General features: G+C 40.9%; 1 protein-coding gene across 2 annotated transcripts in view; it reads left to right on the top strand.

Annotated features, from left to right (window-relative positions):
* Positions 1 to 17,226, top strand: part of LOC121506035 (zinc finger protein GLI2-like) — a 107,823-nt gene that overhangs the window by 59,353 nt on the left and 31,244 nt on the right. For both annotated transcript variants that reach the window (XM_041781524.1, XM_041781525.1), the window contains exons 4-5: positions 5,323 to 5,525; positions 11,878 to 12,060. In XM_041781524.1, coding sequence (XP_041637458.1) covers positions 5,323 to 5,525; positions 11,878 to 12,060 — 386 coding nt within the window. The remainder of the gene's footprint in view (positions 1 to 5,322; positions 5,526 to 11,877; positions 12,061 to 17,226) is intronic.

The raw sequence follows: 17,226 nt of genomic DNA, 5'->3' as shown, positions 1-17,226 counted from the left end.
TGCCTCTGCATAAGGAGGAAGGCGTTCGGGGTATGGGGGGGGGGTGTTAAGTTTGAGGCGTCCGACTCGTAAACCTACAGTGGGAGTTTATTCAGCCGCTCGCTGGACGGCGTGATTTATCTAAATCAGAGCACTCCCCGAGCCCGACACAGGAGACGAGACTCACTGTCACGCCGTAATTCATCTCTGGTGTCGCTGCACACACACAAACACACACACAAACACACACACAAACACATGCAGAGAGAGAGGAGCCAATACAGAGAAACAAACACTTCTGAGGCAGGGAAGAACTAAAGGAGAGGATTCCACGTTAACTTTGACCTCCTCGATCACTAACCTCTGAGCCGGCTTCACTGGCTGCAGTCTGGATCTTCCTATTGATCTGAGAACCCAGATCTCTAAAACCAGACCCTCACTGATGCTTCAGTCTGCCTGCTGCAGGACTGGTTTACTCTAACGGGACAGTAAAGGCTCTGATTTAACATTTCTGTAACTACACCAGGACCTCAGATCCAGACCAAGTCTTCATGTAGACTCTGAGACTGACTTTAGCTGTGAAGTCCGTCACCTCATTAAGGCTTTATTATCACGTCAGCTGTTCCACAGCGCTAACACTCACTTCCTTCATCAACATCAGCGACATATTTCAGCTGTTTCACATCAGCCAGATGTGTTTTTATTAACGCTGGAGAGACGAAGAGTCTGAATATCAGAAAAGATGGGACGGCTGGTCAGGGCAGGATGGAGACGAAGGTTGTCAAAGAGACTGACTCTGTCTCATTTCTAAACCTTATCTTCATTATTCTAATGACAAACAAGCCTGTCCACAAACAGGCCTGGACCCCTAAAAACCCAGAGAATGGACCCCTAAAAACCCAGAGAATGGACCCCTAAAAACCCAGAGAATGGACCCCTAAAAACCAAGAAAGTGGACCCCTTAAATTCCAGATATTTGACCCCTAAAAACCCAGAAAATAGACCCCTAAAAACCCAGAGAATGGACCCCTAAAAACCCAGAAAATAGACCCCTTAAAACCCAGAAAATAGACCCCTAAAAACCCAGAGAATGGACCCCTAAAAACCAAAAAAAAATTGACCCCTAAAAACCCAAAAAATAGACCCCTAAAAACCCAGAGAATAGACCCCTTAAAACCAAAAAAAAATTGACACCTAAAAACCCAGAGAATAGACCCCTTAAAACCCAGAGAATAGACCCCTAAAAACCCAGAGAATGGACCCCTAAAAACCCAGAACATAGACCCCTAAAAACCCAGAGAATAGACCCCTAAAAACCCAGAACATAGACCCCTAAAAACCCAGAAAATAGACCCCTAAAAACCCAGAGAATGGACCCCTAAAAACCCAGAGAATAGACCCCTAAAAACCCAGAGAATGGACCCCTAAAAACCCAGAACATAGACCCCTAAAAACCCAGAGAATAGACCCCTAAAAACCCAGAACATAGACCCCTAAAAACCCAGAAAATAGACACCTTAAAACCCAGAAAATAGACCCCTAAAAACCCAGAGAATGGACCCCTAAAAACCAAGAGAATGGACCCCTAAAAACCAAAAAAAAATTGACCCCTAAAAACCCCAAAAATAGACCCCTTAAAACCAAAAAAAAATTGACACCTAAAAACCAAGAGAATAGACCCCTTAAAACCCAGAAAATAGACACCTAAAAACCCAGAGAATAGACCCCTTAAAACCCAGAGAATAGACCCCTAAAAACCCAGAGAATAGACCCCTAAAAACCCAGAGAATAGACCCCTTAAAACCCAGAGAATAGACCCCTAAAAACCCAGAACATAGACCCCTAAAAACCCAGAACATAGACCCCTAAAAACCCAGAGAATAGACCCCTAAAAACCCAGAACATAGACCCCTAAAAACCCAAAAAATAGACCCCTAAAAACCCAAAAAATAGACCCCTAAAAACCCAGAGAATGGACCCCTAAAAACCCAGAAAATAGACCCCTTAAAACCCAGAAAATAGACCCCTAAAAACCCAGAGAATGGACCCCTAAAAACCAAGAGAATGGACCCCTAAAAACCAAAAAAAAATTGACCCCTAAAAACCCAAAAAATAGACCCCTAAAAACCCAGAGAATAGACCCCTTAAAACCAAAAATAAAATTGACACCTAAAAACCCAGAGAATAGACCCCTTAAAACCCAGAAAATTGACCCCTAAAAACCCAGAGAATAGACCCCTTAAAACCCAGAGAATAGACCCCTAAAAACCCAGAGAATAGACCCCTAAAAACCCAAAGAATAGACCCCTTAAAACCCAGAGAATAGACCCCTAAAAACCCAGAACATAGACCCCTAAAAACCCAGAAAATAGACCCCTAAAAACCCAGAGAATAGACCCCTAAAAACCCAGAACATAGACCCCTAAAAACCCAGAAAATAGACCCCTAAAAACCCAGAGAATGGACCCCTAAAAACCCAGAACATAGACCCCTAAAAACCCAGAGAATAGACCCCTAAAAACCCAGAACATAGACCCCTAAAAACCCAGAAAATAGACCCCTAAAAACCCAGAGAATGGACCCCTAAAAACCCAGAACATAGACCCCTAAAAACCCAGAGAATAGACCCCTAAAAACCCAGAACATAGACCCCTAAAAACCCAGAAAATAGACCCCTAAAAACCCAGAACATAGACCCCTAAAAACCCAGAAAATAGACCCCTAAAAACCCAGAAAATAGACCCCTAAAAACCCAGAACATAGACCCCTAAAAACCCAGAGAATGGACCCCTAAAAACCCAGTAGTGGGCCTGTTCAAACCCAGTCCCAGTTTATGTATCAGTGGATGTGTGTTGGATCAGTAGCGTTGGTGCTAGCGTTCTTGATAACAGTTAGCTCATTTTAGAGCTGAAAGTGTTTGAAACTGTTGCTGTTTGATGTTGAATTATTTCATATTGCCATTTTTTAACAACTTTTACCACGTCTTTCCTTTTTTAACCAATTTTTACCACGTTTCCACTGTTAATCTGTTTCTGCCACTGTTCATAAGTTTAAACTTATTTAATTTTTGTGTCATCTTGACTCTAACATTACTCCTAACTGTTATCATTGTCATTGTGTTATCATTGTGTTTTCAGAGACAGGGCTAAGACCTTTACAAAGACTGTATTTATCAACAGCATTAATGAATAAGATCCACTGTTGTTGCTCTGATCAGAGTGATTATTATTCACATTAAAAATAAAACACAGTTTTTTAATAGTTGAGGGTTTTGCTGACCTCCATGACCCTAGGGCCTCAGAGAGCTCTCCCCTTTATCCCCCTTATAAACCAGTTTCACTGCTGCAGTGGTCATTTAGACCCTGGCATGTTTAAATAAATGAGAGCATGCTCACTAAAGAACGGACAGGAGGAATCTTGAGCGCAGTCAGAGCTTTATATGTAAATATGCCGAGGTTTAAAGACTTGTGAGAAAATAAAGCTGTATTTGTCAAAGTTTAAAGCCTTAGACCCCGTCCTGGAGAGTCGGAAATACCCCCTCTTGCCTCAGCCTGCTGCCCGGCGCCGAACACAGTCACGCTCCAAAGCCTGAGCTTTGTGTTCGCCCAGCGCCACACAGACGCCCGAAAAACTCCCCCCTAGCCAGCGTCTGTGAGAATCTGTGAATATGAAATGATGATCTTTAGTGTGCCCTCTCCTTCACTGAGATTTCTGCTGTTTTTTTCTTGATGCAGGCAGAGTATCGATAAACAAACGCCTCACCTGCTGGCTGCTACATGATGAGAGCTTCCATTATTCACTGTGGGGATGGTTATGGTTTTAGATCTTTGCTCTGTGCCCTGATGCAACACAACAATCTGAGCTGTAACGAAGCTTTTGTTGGATGTTAGACGACGGAGAAGGTGTATTTTTCATAAAGAAGGCGTGCAAAGTGAAATAAGGGATCTAAAAACGGTGACAACATGAGCAAACTTTGAGCTTCTGGGTGCAGAAAAGGCTAGAAATCCCATTTTCATCCCACTTTTACTCTGCTTTCTTTAAAAAGGAAGGTGTCAGCTTTACATTCTTTAATCAGGCTCATATTTTCTCCAAATTCCCCGCGGGCAGAAGCATCACCTCGTCATACAACACTCCGTCCCTCCCCGTGGCCCCGCGCTCACCCCGCTCCTCCGACTGTCTCAGATCAAACGCTCGATACAGAGACGACTTAGACGTGATCTCACTCCTAAAGCCGCCTGTGTACACGGAGGTGGAGGCTCAGAGGATCAGGTGTGCAGATCGCTGAAGACGATCACCAGAGGAGTCTGTCGAGTGTTTCAGGTGGTCGGAGCATGCCAATGAGGACTCTTCAGCCTCAAACATACAAAGGGTTAATGTCAAAGATGAACAACTGCACTGATTTTAATTTACAGTAAGTCTTTGTTTAGTGTCTGATTTAAAAGTTCACTGCACATTTTGGTAACTGAACACCTTCGTGCATGTCGGGGCTGCAGCACTGACGCCATCGGATAATTATCATGGATGAAATTAATGTTTAAAAACCTACTGCTGTCATGTTGTGCTGGTTTCTATTAACATTTATGGCAGTACAAGCAGTATAAGCCCTTCTAAAACTACTTCCTGTTCAGTGGCGTATAATCTGTGAGCTTTGCATCATAGGATGATGACAATTTAAGCATGTTAGAAAACAATTTTTAGATGGATTTTGGCACCCAGGTAGAATTTTTCCCCAATTTTATAGAAAGGACTGCATTCTGTGCTGTGGTGAGACATCAAAGTTTGAGGGGCTGCCATGGCAACGTTCTTTGAGCTCTGAACACGAGATGTATCACTTTATCTCACAAAGGTCTCTTCTAGCAGTAAACTTAATTTCAAGAGGATGGGAAGAACCCCCGTTGAGAAGTTCATTTTAGAGTGATCCCTGTCAATAGCTTAGTTTTCCTTTTTTTTATAGCAAAAATTCAAAATGGTGGACTTCCTGTTGATTTGGCAATAGGGGTCAAAGAGGCTTTTTTGTAGGTCCTGTCATGCTGAATATGTGTGTTAAATTTAAAGTTCCTTGGTTGAACAGAGTGCAGGGGCTGATTTTTTTAAAATTCATTTTAAGCAATTTTCATGGCTGTATTACTATTTCTACCCCCGACTACTTCCTGTTTAATGGCAAACAAATAATTGCCATGACTACACTGTTAGACGATAACTCATGGCTTTCATCGTGGTGTAAGGTGAAGGTCTTTAGATATTTTGGATGCAAATAATTCTGTTCCAGCAAATAAAGCCCAGGACTTTTCCCTCAAAGCTGCAAAAACTGGTTCAAGAAGTCACATTCTTCCCTTTTTTCAGCCCTGCAGGTTTGGCCGGCAGCCCCGTCATCTCCGATATCTCCCTGATCCGCCTCTCGCCCGCCGCTGTGGCGACCGGGGAGTCTCCCTTCAGCCCGCCTCACCCGTACGTCAACCCTCACATGGAACACTACCTACGCTCAGTGCACGGCAGCCCCACCCTGTCCATGATCTCTGCAGCCAGAGGACTGAGCCCTGCTGACTGTGAGTTCAGACTTATATAAATATATATAGATATAATTAAACTTCTTTATCGTGCTTGTCAAAACAGGTCTAAACTAAATTTTTGAGGATTGCATGGCTGAATAAGACTAAGAGTCTTTCTAAAACCAGAGATCTGGGCTGGGAGCAGGATAAAGGGATCGCAGGCTGAAACATACAAACATGAACCGTCTTTTCAGTGAGGGAAACCTTGAACCGTGCTCCCAGGAGCTCTGATACCAAGAGGGGAACCTTTAAAGAAAAATCTGTGGAGGTTGATAAAAGGAAAACCCATCCTGGCAAATACTTAACCACCCCCCGAAAATTTAGCGGTACACGATGACAACTCTTTCCTCAGCCCTGAATTACAATAACAGATTGGAGCGGGGCGGCGGGAGGGGATATAAATCTTCTTTTACAGTCTGTCAGTGGTAATGTGCCAATGCTTTTAAACTTAAATAAGCGTCTGTGGATCAGATCTGGGCGTGATAAAAGCAAGAGTACCAGGAGAGACCTGGCCTTGGTTTAAAATCAGAGGGTTTATGCGCTCCAGGTGACCTTCTTCCTCACAAACATCTGACATAAAACTTAGGACAGAGCCCTGTCATCAGCTCCAGTTGTAAGCTTAGGGTTTGCTCTCCATCACATTTCCCCAAAGAGTTTCATTCAATTCGGAAAAAGCTCTGGCTTTTATCTCCGTCTTTCCTGATTATTCAGAAGTTCTTAAGGTGGAAATGTGATCCTGAAGGAGCCGCTCCATCAGCCATGGAGTCAGCTGGAGTGGGACGTCTGCTTTGTGTTACGTCCGGATCCATAATGTGGTCTGAAAGATCGCTGAGGGGACGAGGGCAGGAGGTGAAAACAGGAGGGCGTGGTTGCTTTGCAGACCAGCATCTTTAAGTTTAAGGGGATTCTAGAGGTGGAAGACAAATTTATACCAAACTCTGATTGGCTCTGACAGGTTGAAAGCGCTACACTGGGTTCAGATATTAATGCCAACATGAGCCAGGTGAACTAAAGGAGAGACAGAGGATGGCGGATGGAGATTTCCGATTAATTCTTCACTCTCTGTTTAAATTATAAAATTTTATTAAACTTTAAACCTTTTTACAATGAACACATGGATAAATATAGTAAAATAAAAATAAAACTAATAGACACAAATAATTTCCTTAAGTCAAGGGAAAAAAGTCAGAAACCTGAGATCAAAGTCGAAATTCTGAGATCAAAGTCAGGATTCTGAAATCAAAGTCAGAAATCTGAAATCAAAGTCAAAATTATTAGATCAAAGTCAGAATTATGAGATAAAAGTTATTGGATCAAAGTCAGAATTATGAGATAAAAGTTATTAGATCAAAGTCAGTATTACAAGATCAAAGTTATTAGATCAAAGTCAGAATTCTGAAATCAAAGTTAGTAGATCAAAGTCAGAATTCTGAAATCAAAGTTAGTAGATCAAAGTCAGAATTCTGAAATCAAAGGTATTAGATCAAAGTCAGAATTATGAGATCAAAGTAATTAGATCAAAGTGAGAATTATGAGCTCAAAGTTATTAGGTCAAAGTCAGAATTCTGAAATTAAAGTTATTACATCAAAGTCAGAATTATGAGATCAAAGTTATTAGATCAAAGTAAGACTTATGAGATCAAAGTTATTAGATCAAAGTCAGAATTACAAGATCAACGTTATTAGATCCAAGTCAGAATTCTGAAATCAAAGTTAGTAGATCAAAGTCAGAATTATGAGATCAAAGTAATTTGATCAAAGTAAGAATTGTGAGCTCAAAGTTATTAGGTCAAAGTCAGAATTCTGAAATTATAGTTATTAGATCAAAGTCAGAATTATGAGCTCAAAGTAATTAGATCAATGTCAGAATTCTGAAATCAAAGTTATTAGATCAAAGCCAGAATTATGAGATCAAAGTTATTAGATCAAAGTCAGAATTCTGAAATATAAGTTATTAGATCAAAGTAAGAATTATGAGATCAAAGTAATTAGATCAAAGTGAGAATTATGAGCTCAAAGTTATTAGGTCAAAGTCAGAATTCTGAAATCAAAGTTAGTAGATCAAAGTCAGAATTCTGAAATCAAAGGTATTAGATCAAAGTCAGAATTATGAGATCAAAGTAATTAGATCAAAGTGAGAATTATGAGCTCAAAGTTATTAGGTCAAAGTCAGAATTCTGAAATCAAAGTTAGTAGATCAAAGTCAGAATTCTGAAATCAAAGGTATTAGGTCAAAGTCAGAATTCTGAAACTATAGTCATTGGATCAAAGTCAGAATTTTGAGATCAAAGGTATTAGGTCAAAGTCAGAATTCTGAAACCATAGTCATTGGATCAAAGTCAGAATTATGAGATCAAAGGTATTGGGTCAAAGTCAGAATTCTGAAACCATAGTCATTGGATCAAAGTCAGAATTATGAGATCAAACTTATAAGATCAAAGTCAGAATTATGAGATCAAACTTATAAGATCAAAGTCAGAATTATGAGATCAAAGTTATGAGATCAAAGTTAGAAATATTAGTTCAAAGAATGTTTCTTGCATTGAAATGTTAAAGCAGTTTATTTACCATTGTATCTCTGTTGTCTTTAAATGCCTGATGTTACATAATGAGGGAGAAAAGCTGTTAAAAAGTGGCGATTCCAACCATTCTTTAAGAGTAGGGTGCAGAGGGGTGAAAGAGTAAGAGTAAAGTGAGGTAGCATGCTGGCGTGCTTTAAGACATATCTGGGTAAGGACTTCCTACCAATCCGAGTTATTATTACAGCAAGACAGCAACTTCAGCCAAAGTAACATGCAACGACTGTATGAATCTAGTTTAGTTATACTAACATATTTTATAGAGACTTTTGTATGGATCTAGTTTAGTTGCAGTAACATGTTTTATAGAGACTTTTGTATGGATCTAGTTAAGTTGCTGTAACATGTTTTGTAGAGACTTTTGTATGGATCTAGTTTAGTTGTAGTAACATGTTTTATACAGACTTTTGTATGGATCTAGTTTAGTTGCAGTAACATGTTTTATACAGACTTTTGTATGGATCTAGTTTAGTTGCAGTAACATGTTTTATACAGACTTTTGTATGGATCTAGTTTAGTTGTAGTAACATGTTTTATACAGACTTTTGTATGGATCTAGTTTAGTTGCAGTAACATGTTTTATACAGACTTTTGTATGGATCTAGTTTAATTGCAGTAACATGTTTTGTAGAGACTTTTTTATGGATCTAGTTTAGTTGCAGTAACATGTTTTGTAGAGACTTTTGTATGGATCTAGTTTAGTTGCAGTAACATGTTTTATACAGACTTTTGTATGGATCTAGTTTAGTTGCAGTAACATGTTTTATACAGACTTTTGTATGGATCTAGTTTAGTTGCAGTAACATGTTTTATACAGACTTTTGTATGGATCTAGTTTAGTTGCAGTAACATGTTTTATACAGACTTTTGTATGGATCTAGTTTAGTTGCAGTAACATGTTTTATACAGATTTTTGTATGGATCTAGTTTAGTTGCAGTAACATGTTTTATACAGACTTTTGTATGGATGTAGTTTAGTTGCAGTAACATGTTTTGTAGAGACTTTTGTATGGATCGAGTTTAATCGCAGTAACATGTTTTATACAGACTTTTGTATGGATCTAGTTTAATCGCAGTAACATGTTTTATACAGACTTTTGTGTGGATGTAGTTTAGTTGCAGTAACATGTTTTATACAGACTTTTGTATGGATGTAGTTTAGTTGCAGTAACATGTTTTATAGAGACTTTTGTATGGATCTAGTTTAGTTGCAGTAACATGTTTTATAGAGACTTTTGTATGGATCTAGTTTAGTTGCAGTAACTTGTTTTATAGAGACTTTTGTATGGATCTAGTTTAGTTGCAGTAACATGTTTTATAGAGACTTTTGTATGGATCTAGTTTAGTTGCAGTAACATGTTTTATACAGACTTTTGTATGGATCTAGTTTAGTTGCAGTAACATGTTTTATAGAGACTTTTGTATGGATCTAGTTTAGTTGCAGTAACTTGTTTTATAGAGACTTTTGTATGGATCTAGTTTAGTTGCAGTAACATGTTTTATAGAGACTTTTGTATGGATCTAGTTTAGTTGCAGTAACATGTTTTATACAGACTTTTGTATGGATCTAGTTTAGTTGCAGTAACATGTTTTATACAGACTTTTGTATGGATCTAGTTTAGTTGCAGTAACATGTTTTATACAGACTTTTGTATGGATCTAGTTTAGTTGCAGTAACATGTTTTATACAGACTTTTGTATGGATCTAGTTTAGTTGCAGTAACATGTTTTATACAGACTTTTGTATGGATCTAGTTTAGTTGCAGTAACTTGTTTTATACAGACTTTTGTATGGATCTAGTTTAGTTGCAGTAACATGTTTTATACAGACTTTTGTATGGATCTAGTTTAGTTGCAGTAACATGTTTTATAGAGACTTTTGTATGGATCTAGTTTAGTTGCAGTAACATGTTTTATACAGACTTTTGTATGGATCTAGTTTAGTTGCAGTAACATGTTTTATACAGACTTTTGTATGGATCTAGTTTAGTTGCAGTAACATGTTTTATACAGACTTTTGTATGGATCTAGTTTAGTTGCAGTAACATGTTTTATACAGACTTTTGTATGGATCTAGTTTAGTTGCAGTAACATGTTTTATAGAGACTTTTGTATGGATCTAGTTTAGTTGCAGTAACTTGTTTTATACAGACTTTTGTATGGATCTAGTTTAGTTGCAGTAACATGTTTTATACAGAGTTTTGTATGGATCTAGTTTAGTTGCAGTAACTTGTTTTATACAGACTTTTGTATGGATCTAGTTTAGTTGCAGTAACATGTTTTATAGAGACTTTTGTATGGACCTAGTTTAATCGCAGTAACATGTTTTATACAGACTTTTGTATGGATCTAGTTTAGTTGCAGTAACATGTTTTATACAGACTTTTGTATGGATCTAGTTTAGTTGCAGTTACATGTTTTATACAGACTTTTGTATGGATCTAGTTTAGTTGCAGTAACATGTTTTATACAGACTTTTGTATGGATCTAGTTTAGTTGCAGTAACATGTTTTATAGAGACTTTTGTATGGATCTAGTTTAGTTGCAGTAACTTGTTTTATAGAGACTTTTGTATGGATCTAGTTTAGTTGCAGTAACATGTTTTATAGAGACTTTTGTATGGATCTAGTTTAGTTGCAGTAACTTGTTTTATAGAGACTTTTGTATGGATCTAGTTTAATCGCAATAACTTGTTTTATAGAGACTTTTGTATGGATCTAGTTTAATCGCAGTAACTTGTTTTATACAGACTTTTGTATGGATCTAGTTTAGTTGCAGTAACATGTTTTATACAGACTTTTGTATGGATCTAGTTTAGTTGCAGTAACTTGTTTTATACAGACTTTTGTATGGATCTAGTTTAGTTGCAGTAACATGTTTTATACAGACTTTTGTATGGATCTAGTTTAGTTGCAGTAACATGTTTTATAGAGACTTTTGTATGGATCTAGTTTAGTTGCAGTAACTTGTTTTATAGAGACTTTTGTATGGATCTAGTTTAGTTGCAGTAACATGTTTTATACAGACTTTTGTATGGATCTAGTTTAGTTGCAGTAACATGTTTTATACAGACTTTTGTATGGATCTAGTTTAGTTGCAGTAACATGTTTTATACAGACTTTTGTATGGATCTAGTTTAGTTGCAGTAACATGTTTTATACAGACTTTTGTATGGATCTAGTTTAGTTGCAGTAACATGTTTTATAGAGACTGTGGTTTGATCGTAGGTGAGCCTCGGACAGGTAAAGGTTGAAAATCTCGTAGCCATGTCTGTGATGCATGCCTGCCTGTGTCTGAGTGTCTGATAAATGTTGGTTAAAGACAGAAGAAAGGATGAGGTCATGGATTTGGCCATGAAGGTTTGATTTCAGTACCGTGACGTCTGTTCTTTGAGAGTCACTCACTGCTGTCTTTCCCGTGGTTGGACTCCAAAAGTCAGACTTAAATATTTAGGAGAAACTTCTTTTCAGGGTTTGATGACACTGTGGGCCTTCGGTCTGTGACTCTCTGGTAAAAATATTCAGTCTTAACCTTAGAGACAGTCTTTCTGGTGTAAGTTCAGGTGAAAATCTTTCAGTGGTGTTGAAGCTGTGTGTAGCTGAATATTTCCCTCGGACAGACCAACAGAGGTCTGGGGGACAGGGTGGGGGTGGGAGCACCTACACGGGCCGTTGCACATCACCAACCCCGCCCTGCTGGCCCCTCGGTCCATTCAGGGATCCCCAGAGCAGGAATTCACCCCCGCCTCCCCCCTCTCTCCTCCCTCACAGTGACCCACGAACATTTAAAGGAGCGCGGTCTCTTCGGGCTCCCTCCTCCTCCTCCGGGGGCCAGTCCGGCCGAGTATTACCACCTGATGGCCAGCCACCGGAGCCCCTACAGCGAGCTGCTCATGCAGGGGGCCGGGGCCACGGCGGGGGCCCACCTGTCGGACTACATTACTCCCATCGACGGTGAGTAACAAACAGGCTGAGACTGGGGTGGGGGCTGTGAAATCACGTTAGAGTTTAGCTAACAGAAAATTTACCGTCTGTTTTACCCAACCAGCTCCGACAGATTGTCTAAAGGGTTAAGGGGGCGGAGCACTGAGCAGCCGAACGGACAAAAACAGAGCTGAAAGAGAGAGAGGGAGGAGCATAAACGTAGACCTGTAGATGAAGAATAATGGAGGAAACTGAGATAAACAGGCTAAAAACACAGTATGGATGACATCATGTCTTTATGATATCAGGGGGAGAAGCCACGCCCACTCCCTCCTTCCTACTGTCCCTAATCAGCCACATCATTCGCTCTCTACTGCTGTTTAGATCTGTTTATCAGCCATGATGTCAGAACCATTGCCACTGGGCCCCGGCTGGGCCCCTGAAATAAGAGATGGACCCTCCCCACTTGTGACTGATTTCCCATGTGTGTGCATGTGTGTTGGATCATTAGCATCCTGGCTAACAGTTAGCTCATCATAGAGCTAAAAAGTGTGTCAAACTCAGTTTTAACCCACTTTTACAACTTAGTCGCTTTTAACCCATCTTGCAAATTTTTTCTTTACCATTTATAAAGTCTCTTTAAACCCATTTTCACAAGTTTTTGTAAGCTTTAAATATTTTCACTATTTTGTCCCTGTTTTAACATTTATTTAACATTTATTTTTACCCATTTTTGTCAGTTTTGCCACTTTGAACATCTTTTTACCACTATTGACCTTTTCTTGGCAACTTTAACTCTCTTCTGCCTCTTTCTGCCACTTATTTCCCCTTTTAGAACTTTAAGCCATTTGCACTACTTTATTGCACAGTTTGATCCCTTGGTTCCCAACCTGGGGTCTGTGACCCCCCTAGGGGGGCGCGAGGCTCTGTATGCCCTGAGGTTGTTAAAATTAAATTTGTACATATTAAGAGGAATCATGGTGGAACACCTAAGAATAATTCATACAATGATTTTTGGATAAAACAATGTTGTTAAGGGCTATTTTATTTGGATTTACACAAAAATAATTTAAATTTATGTCAATTTTGTCCACAAAGTATCATTGTTTTTTTGTTTGTTTGTTTGTTTGTTTTTTCTTTTTTTTTTTGTTGGTCCTGGGGGCTCAAAGACAAAAGGTTGCGAACCACTGGTTTAACCTATTCCTCGTCACTTTTAACCCACTTTCAAACATTTTACTCCAAACATTTCACCTACTTTTGTCCCTTTTTTAACCATTTTTTACAACTTCATTGCCACTTTAAACCGTTTTCATCACAACTTTTTTCCTCTTTTTTGCAACTTTAACTCACTTTTACCACATATAACCCGTTTTTACCACTTGTTTTAGAACTTTAACCTTTTTCACTGCATTTTTCCCTGGTTTAACCCATCTCTGAAACCTGATGTCCTTTTTGACTCATTATGGTCACAGTTTTACCACTCTGAAACTCTTTATTTGCCACTTAAAACACATTTTTACCACTCACATCTTATTTTAACCTGTGTTTGCTGACGTTTTGCCAATTTTAACCCAATTTCACCACTTTTTTTGAGAGGGACCCAACTGCATTCAAGATGGCCGACATGGGCGTCACTATACATCCAATCCATGCCAGAAGTCCCAAGCGGAAGTTTCTTCTTGGTGTTGGACTCAGCTGCCAGTGTTTGTCAGTCTTTTTCATGCCTAAGCCTAACCCTTGGTGCTGGATCTCAAATATATCACCTTCCCCTCTGCCTTACCCTGAACCTAACCACTCAGGTTTTAATGCCTAAGCCTGACCTTAGACCTACAGACTTCTGGTTGAGACTTCTGGTATGGATGTATGTCGGCCATCTTGTCTGCATCAAGGTACTCTTGCTTTTTTTGGTAACTTTTACCCATCCCCGCCACTTTTCCCTATTTTAACACATTTTTTGCAACTGTGGTTCCACTTCTTACCCAGTTTTTCCATGATTTGCCACTTTTAACCTCTCCTGAATCAAACATGACTTTCCAAGCGGTGCAGTCCAATGTGTCCGTCCACATTGTTCCCATTGCCTTTAATAAGTTATTCTGCTTTAAGAGAGGTTTACATCTAGAAAAGGCACATGAACTTTGAGTGTACACAGGTATCTGTGTGTTTCTAGGGTTGTCAGGGGGTGTAAGTGTGTCGTTTAGAATGAATGGAGAATAAAATGCATGCTGCTGCAGCTCCATTCTGTCCTCAGCTCTTTTTGCCCTCCATGCAGTCGCTTTATTAGTTAAAAAAAGCCAAAGGAGAATTTTAAAAATCAAAAGCTGAAAAGAAGTGAAGAGGCAGCTTCTCCTAGTCCGGCTGTAATAGCAGAGTTTATTGATGACTGTGTGGATGTTTTAACGGGACAGCAGACCTCTGCCCCACACTCACAGCCCCCCCTCGTCCAGCCAGCGGCTCTGACACTGATTAAGCAGAATGAAATTCCTATCAGGCCGTGGCGCTCAGGTGGATGATGAAACAAAGATCACAGGAGAGGCGTATAAATAAAAAAAGGCCCTTGTATACATTTTTCATGTCAAACTACTTCAAACGGCCGAGGGCCTTCATGAACGGGCCGAGGGCTGCTCAGTGTTCCTCATCCTGAGCCAGCACTTTCCATAAACATGGACGACTTATTGTGCCGCTGCTGCGACACCTCATATGGACGCCATCGGCGGGCACATCAGGTCACAGCAGGTGTATTTAGAGGAATAAATGCCTACTTTGATGGGACGCCTCGCTCTTGACCTTAAAAGGGAGAAACGTCTGAGAGGAGCCGGATGGAGGAGAAGACGGCGTGATGATGAAGACCAGAGAGCAAAACGCCGCCTGCTCAGCTCTGCAGTCCACTTCCTCTTTAGATATACAATAAACCAGCCTGATCCCAACGGGATTCTGGGTATTTCCTTTGGCTGGGGGGCATGGAAAGTAAATAAATGTTTACCTGTAATAAAAAGGCATTTATATCTAATATTTCCTCTGACTCAGTCCTTAAATGACGGCCTTATTCTACACAGAGAAGTCATTCTAGGCCAGGAAGACTAAACAGCTTATTTTCAATGATATTATGTTTTACTTGTTTCAGTGATGGCGCTGGACAGCAGCTGTCCTGAGCTGAAGACACTGGTGGACTCAGAGGGGCCGGGGGGGTGCCCTACTTAATGCCCTATTGTTTAAGAAATCACCACCAAAGTCTCTGGTGCCCATAAAGGTCATAAATGATAGAGTGCCCTCTGATTGGTCAACATCTGACAAGGTGCCGCTGAAGTACCATCTGAGAGGACAAAACTGGAAAGAGGGCCTCTGAAGTGTCCCACCAGTGGATGAAATTAGACAAAGGGCCCCTGAAGTGTCCCATGAAGGAAAAAAATTGGACAAAGGGCCCCTAAAGTGTCCCATGAGTGGACAAAATTGGACAAAGGGCCCCTGAAGTGTCCCATGAGTGGACAAAATTGGACAAAGGGCCCCTGAAGTGTCCCATGAGTGGACAAAATTGGACAAAGGGCCCCTAAAGTGTCCCATGAGTGGACAAAATTGAACAAAGGGCCCCTAAAGTGTCCCATGAGTGGACAAAATTGGACAAAGGGCCTCTAAAGCGTCCCATGAGTGGACAAAATTGGACAAAATGCCTCTTGAGTGTCCCATGAGTAGACAATATTGAACAAAGGGCCTCTGAAGCGTCCCATGAGTGGACAAAATTGGATAAAGGGCCCCTGAAGTGTCCCATGAGCGGACAAAATTGAACAAAGGGCCTCTAAAGTGTCCCATGAGTGGACAAAATTGGACAAAATGCCTCTTGAGTGTCCCATGAGTAGACAATATTGAACAAAGGGCCTCTGAAGTGTCCCATGAGTGGACAAAATTGGACAAGGGGCCCCTGAAGTGTCCTATAATTGCCTGTCCTATAAGTGTCCTATAACCATGCCTGACTAATGCTGCACCAGCGTTCCTTCCACAGAGCTGAGAGCCTGCACGCCATCGGCCGGGTCAAACGCTCTCTGCAGGTTCAGCACAGCGCCGGCTTGTGAATGAGCCGCTGTGTTGTGGTGACAGAGGCCAAACTGGACCGCTGAGAGCGGCGGCGGGCTGCCAGCAGCGTGAAGCCGTCCAGCCGCTCTCACTAAAGCTGTCATAACTTAGTGTGCATCCGCCCTGAACACTGAGCAGACGGCGGGGCCAAAACAAACGGGGGAGCACGCTCACCTCTGTCTCGCCAAAAACGTCGTCATGAAGTTTTCACTGAAACTGTGAGAAGAAAAATCCTTCCAGCTGCCAAGAGCGGCGAGTGTTTGGTTCTGAAACTGTGAGACAAAGTGAGAACATTCACTCGTCCACACTGGAGAGGAGAGAGAGGAGATGTTAGCTTTAACAGGAGCAGCTCTAGTCAGGAGAGGTTACTGTAAAACAGAGGAGACTCCTGTACGGTGGCTGACAAGGACAACCTTCCTGCAAATGCTCTCTTCAACCTCAGACCTTCTGTTTGTGTTCTTCATTAGCACACGTCACACTCAGCCATGTTTGCTAGAATACTGGTGATGAAGCAGGATGCAGAATCAAGTATGAGTCCAACCTCACAGTGTCAGAGCTAAAACCACCTTTAGAGCAGTCTAACTCCTGATGTAGTCTAAATGTCTGACTCTAGCTTCTCTAAGGAGAGAGCTCTTCTTCTCTGCTTTCCCAGCCGCGGCGGCGGCGTTTGAACCTTCAACTCCTGGATTTCTTTAGTTCACGAGCACAGACCACAGTCGCATAAACACAGGACCGCTCACTCTTCTGAAGGCGGCTGCTGATATAAATCACCATGGAGGAGGGAGGGGAGGGGGAGGGGAAGAGACGAGCGGGGGCTTTCCATTGGTCCATTTATCAGGGGAAGTGGCACATTAATAAACACATCTCCCCAGAGGTGAGAGGAAGTAACAGAGATGAATACGCCTTTACACCAGCCGCCTCGAGCACTGATAACAAAAAACACACCTGATCCCTCCACACCTGCCCCCCCCCCACCCATCAGCATCGACCTGAGCTCAACTTCAGCTCGTTAAACGTCCAAATTAACGTCCCAGCCCACCAGACAGTAATGTCTTAGCTAATAAACCCTCTCCAGAGACAGAGCTGTTTTTCTCCTCTCTACATCTCTACCATCATCATTCAAACGTCCCA

This window comes from Cheilinus undulatus, linkage group 24, assembly GCF_018320785.1.
Source record: "Cheilinus undulatus linkage group 24, ASM1832078v1, whole genome shotgun sequence".
In the NCBI taxonomy this organism is placed as follows: Eukaryota; Metazoa; Chordata; class Actinopteri; order Labriformes; family Labridae; genus Cheilinus; species Cheilinus undulatus.
The sequence above is the reverse complement of the archived record's forward strand: the minus strand, read 5'-3'. Positions and strand labels throughout refer to the sequence as shown.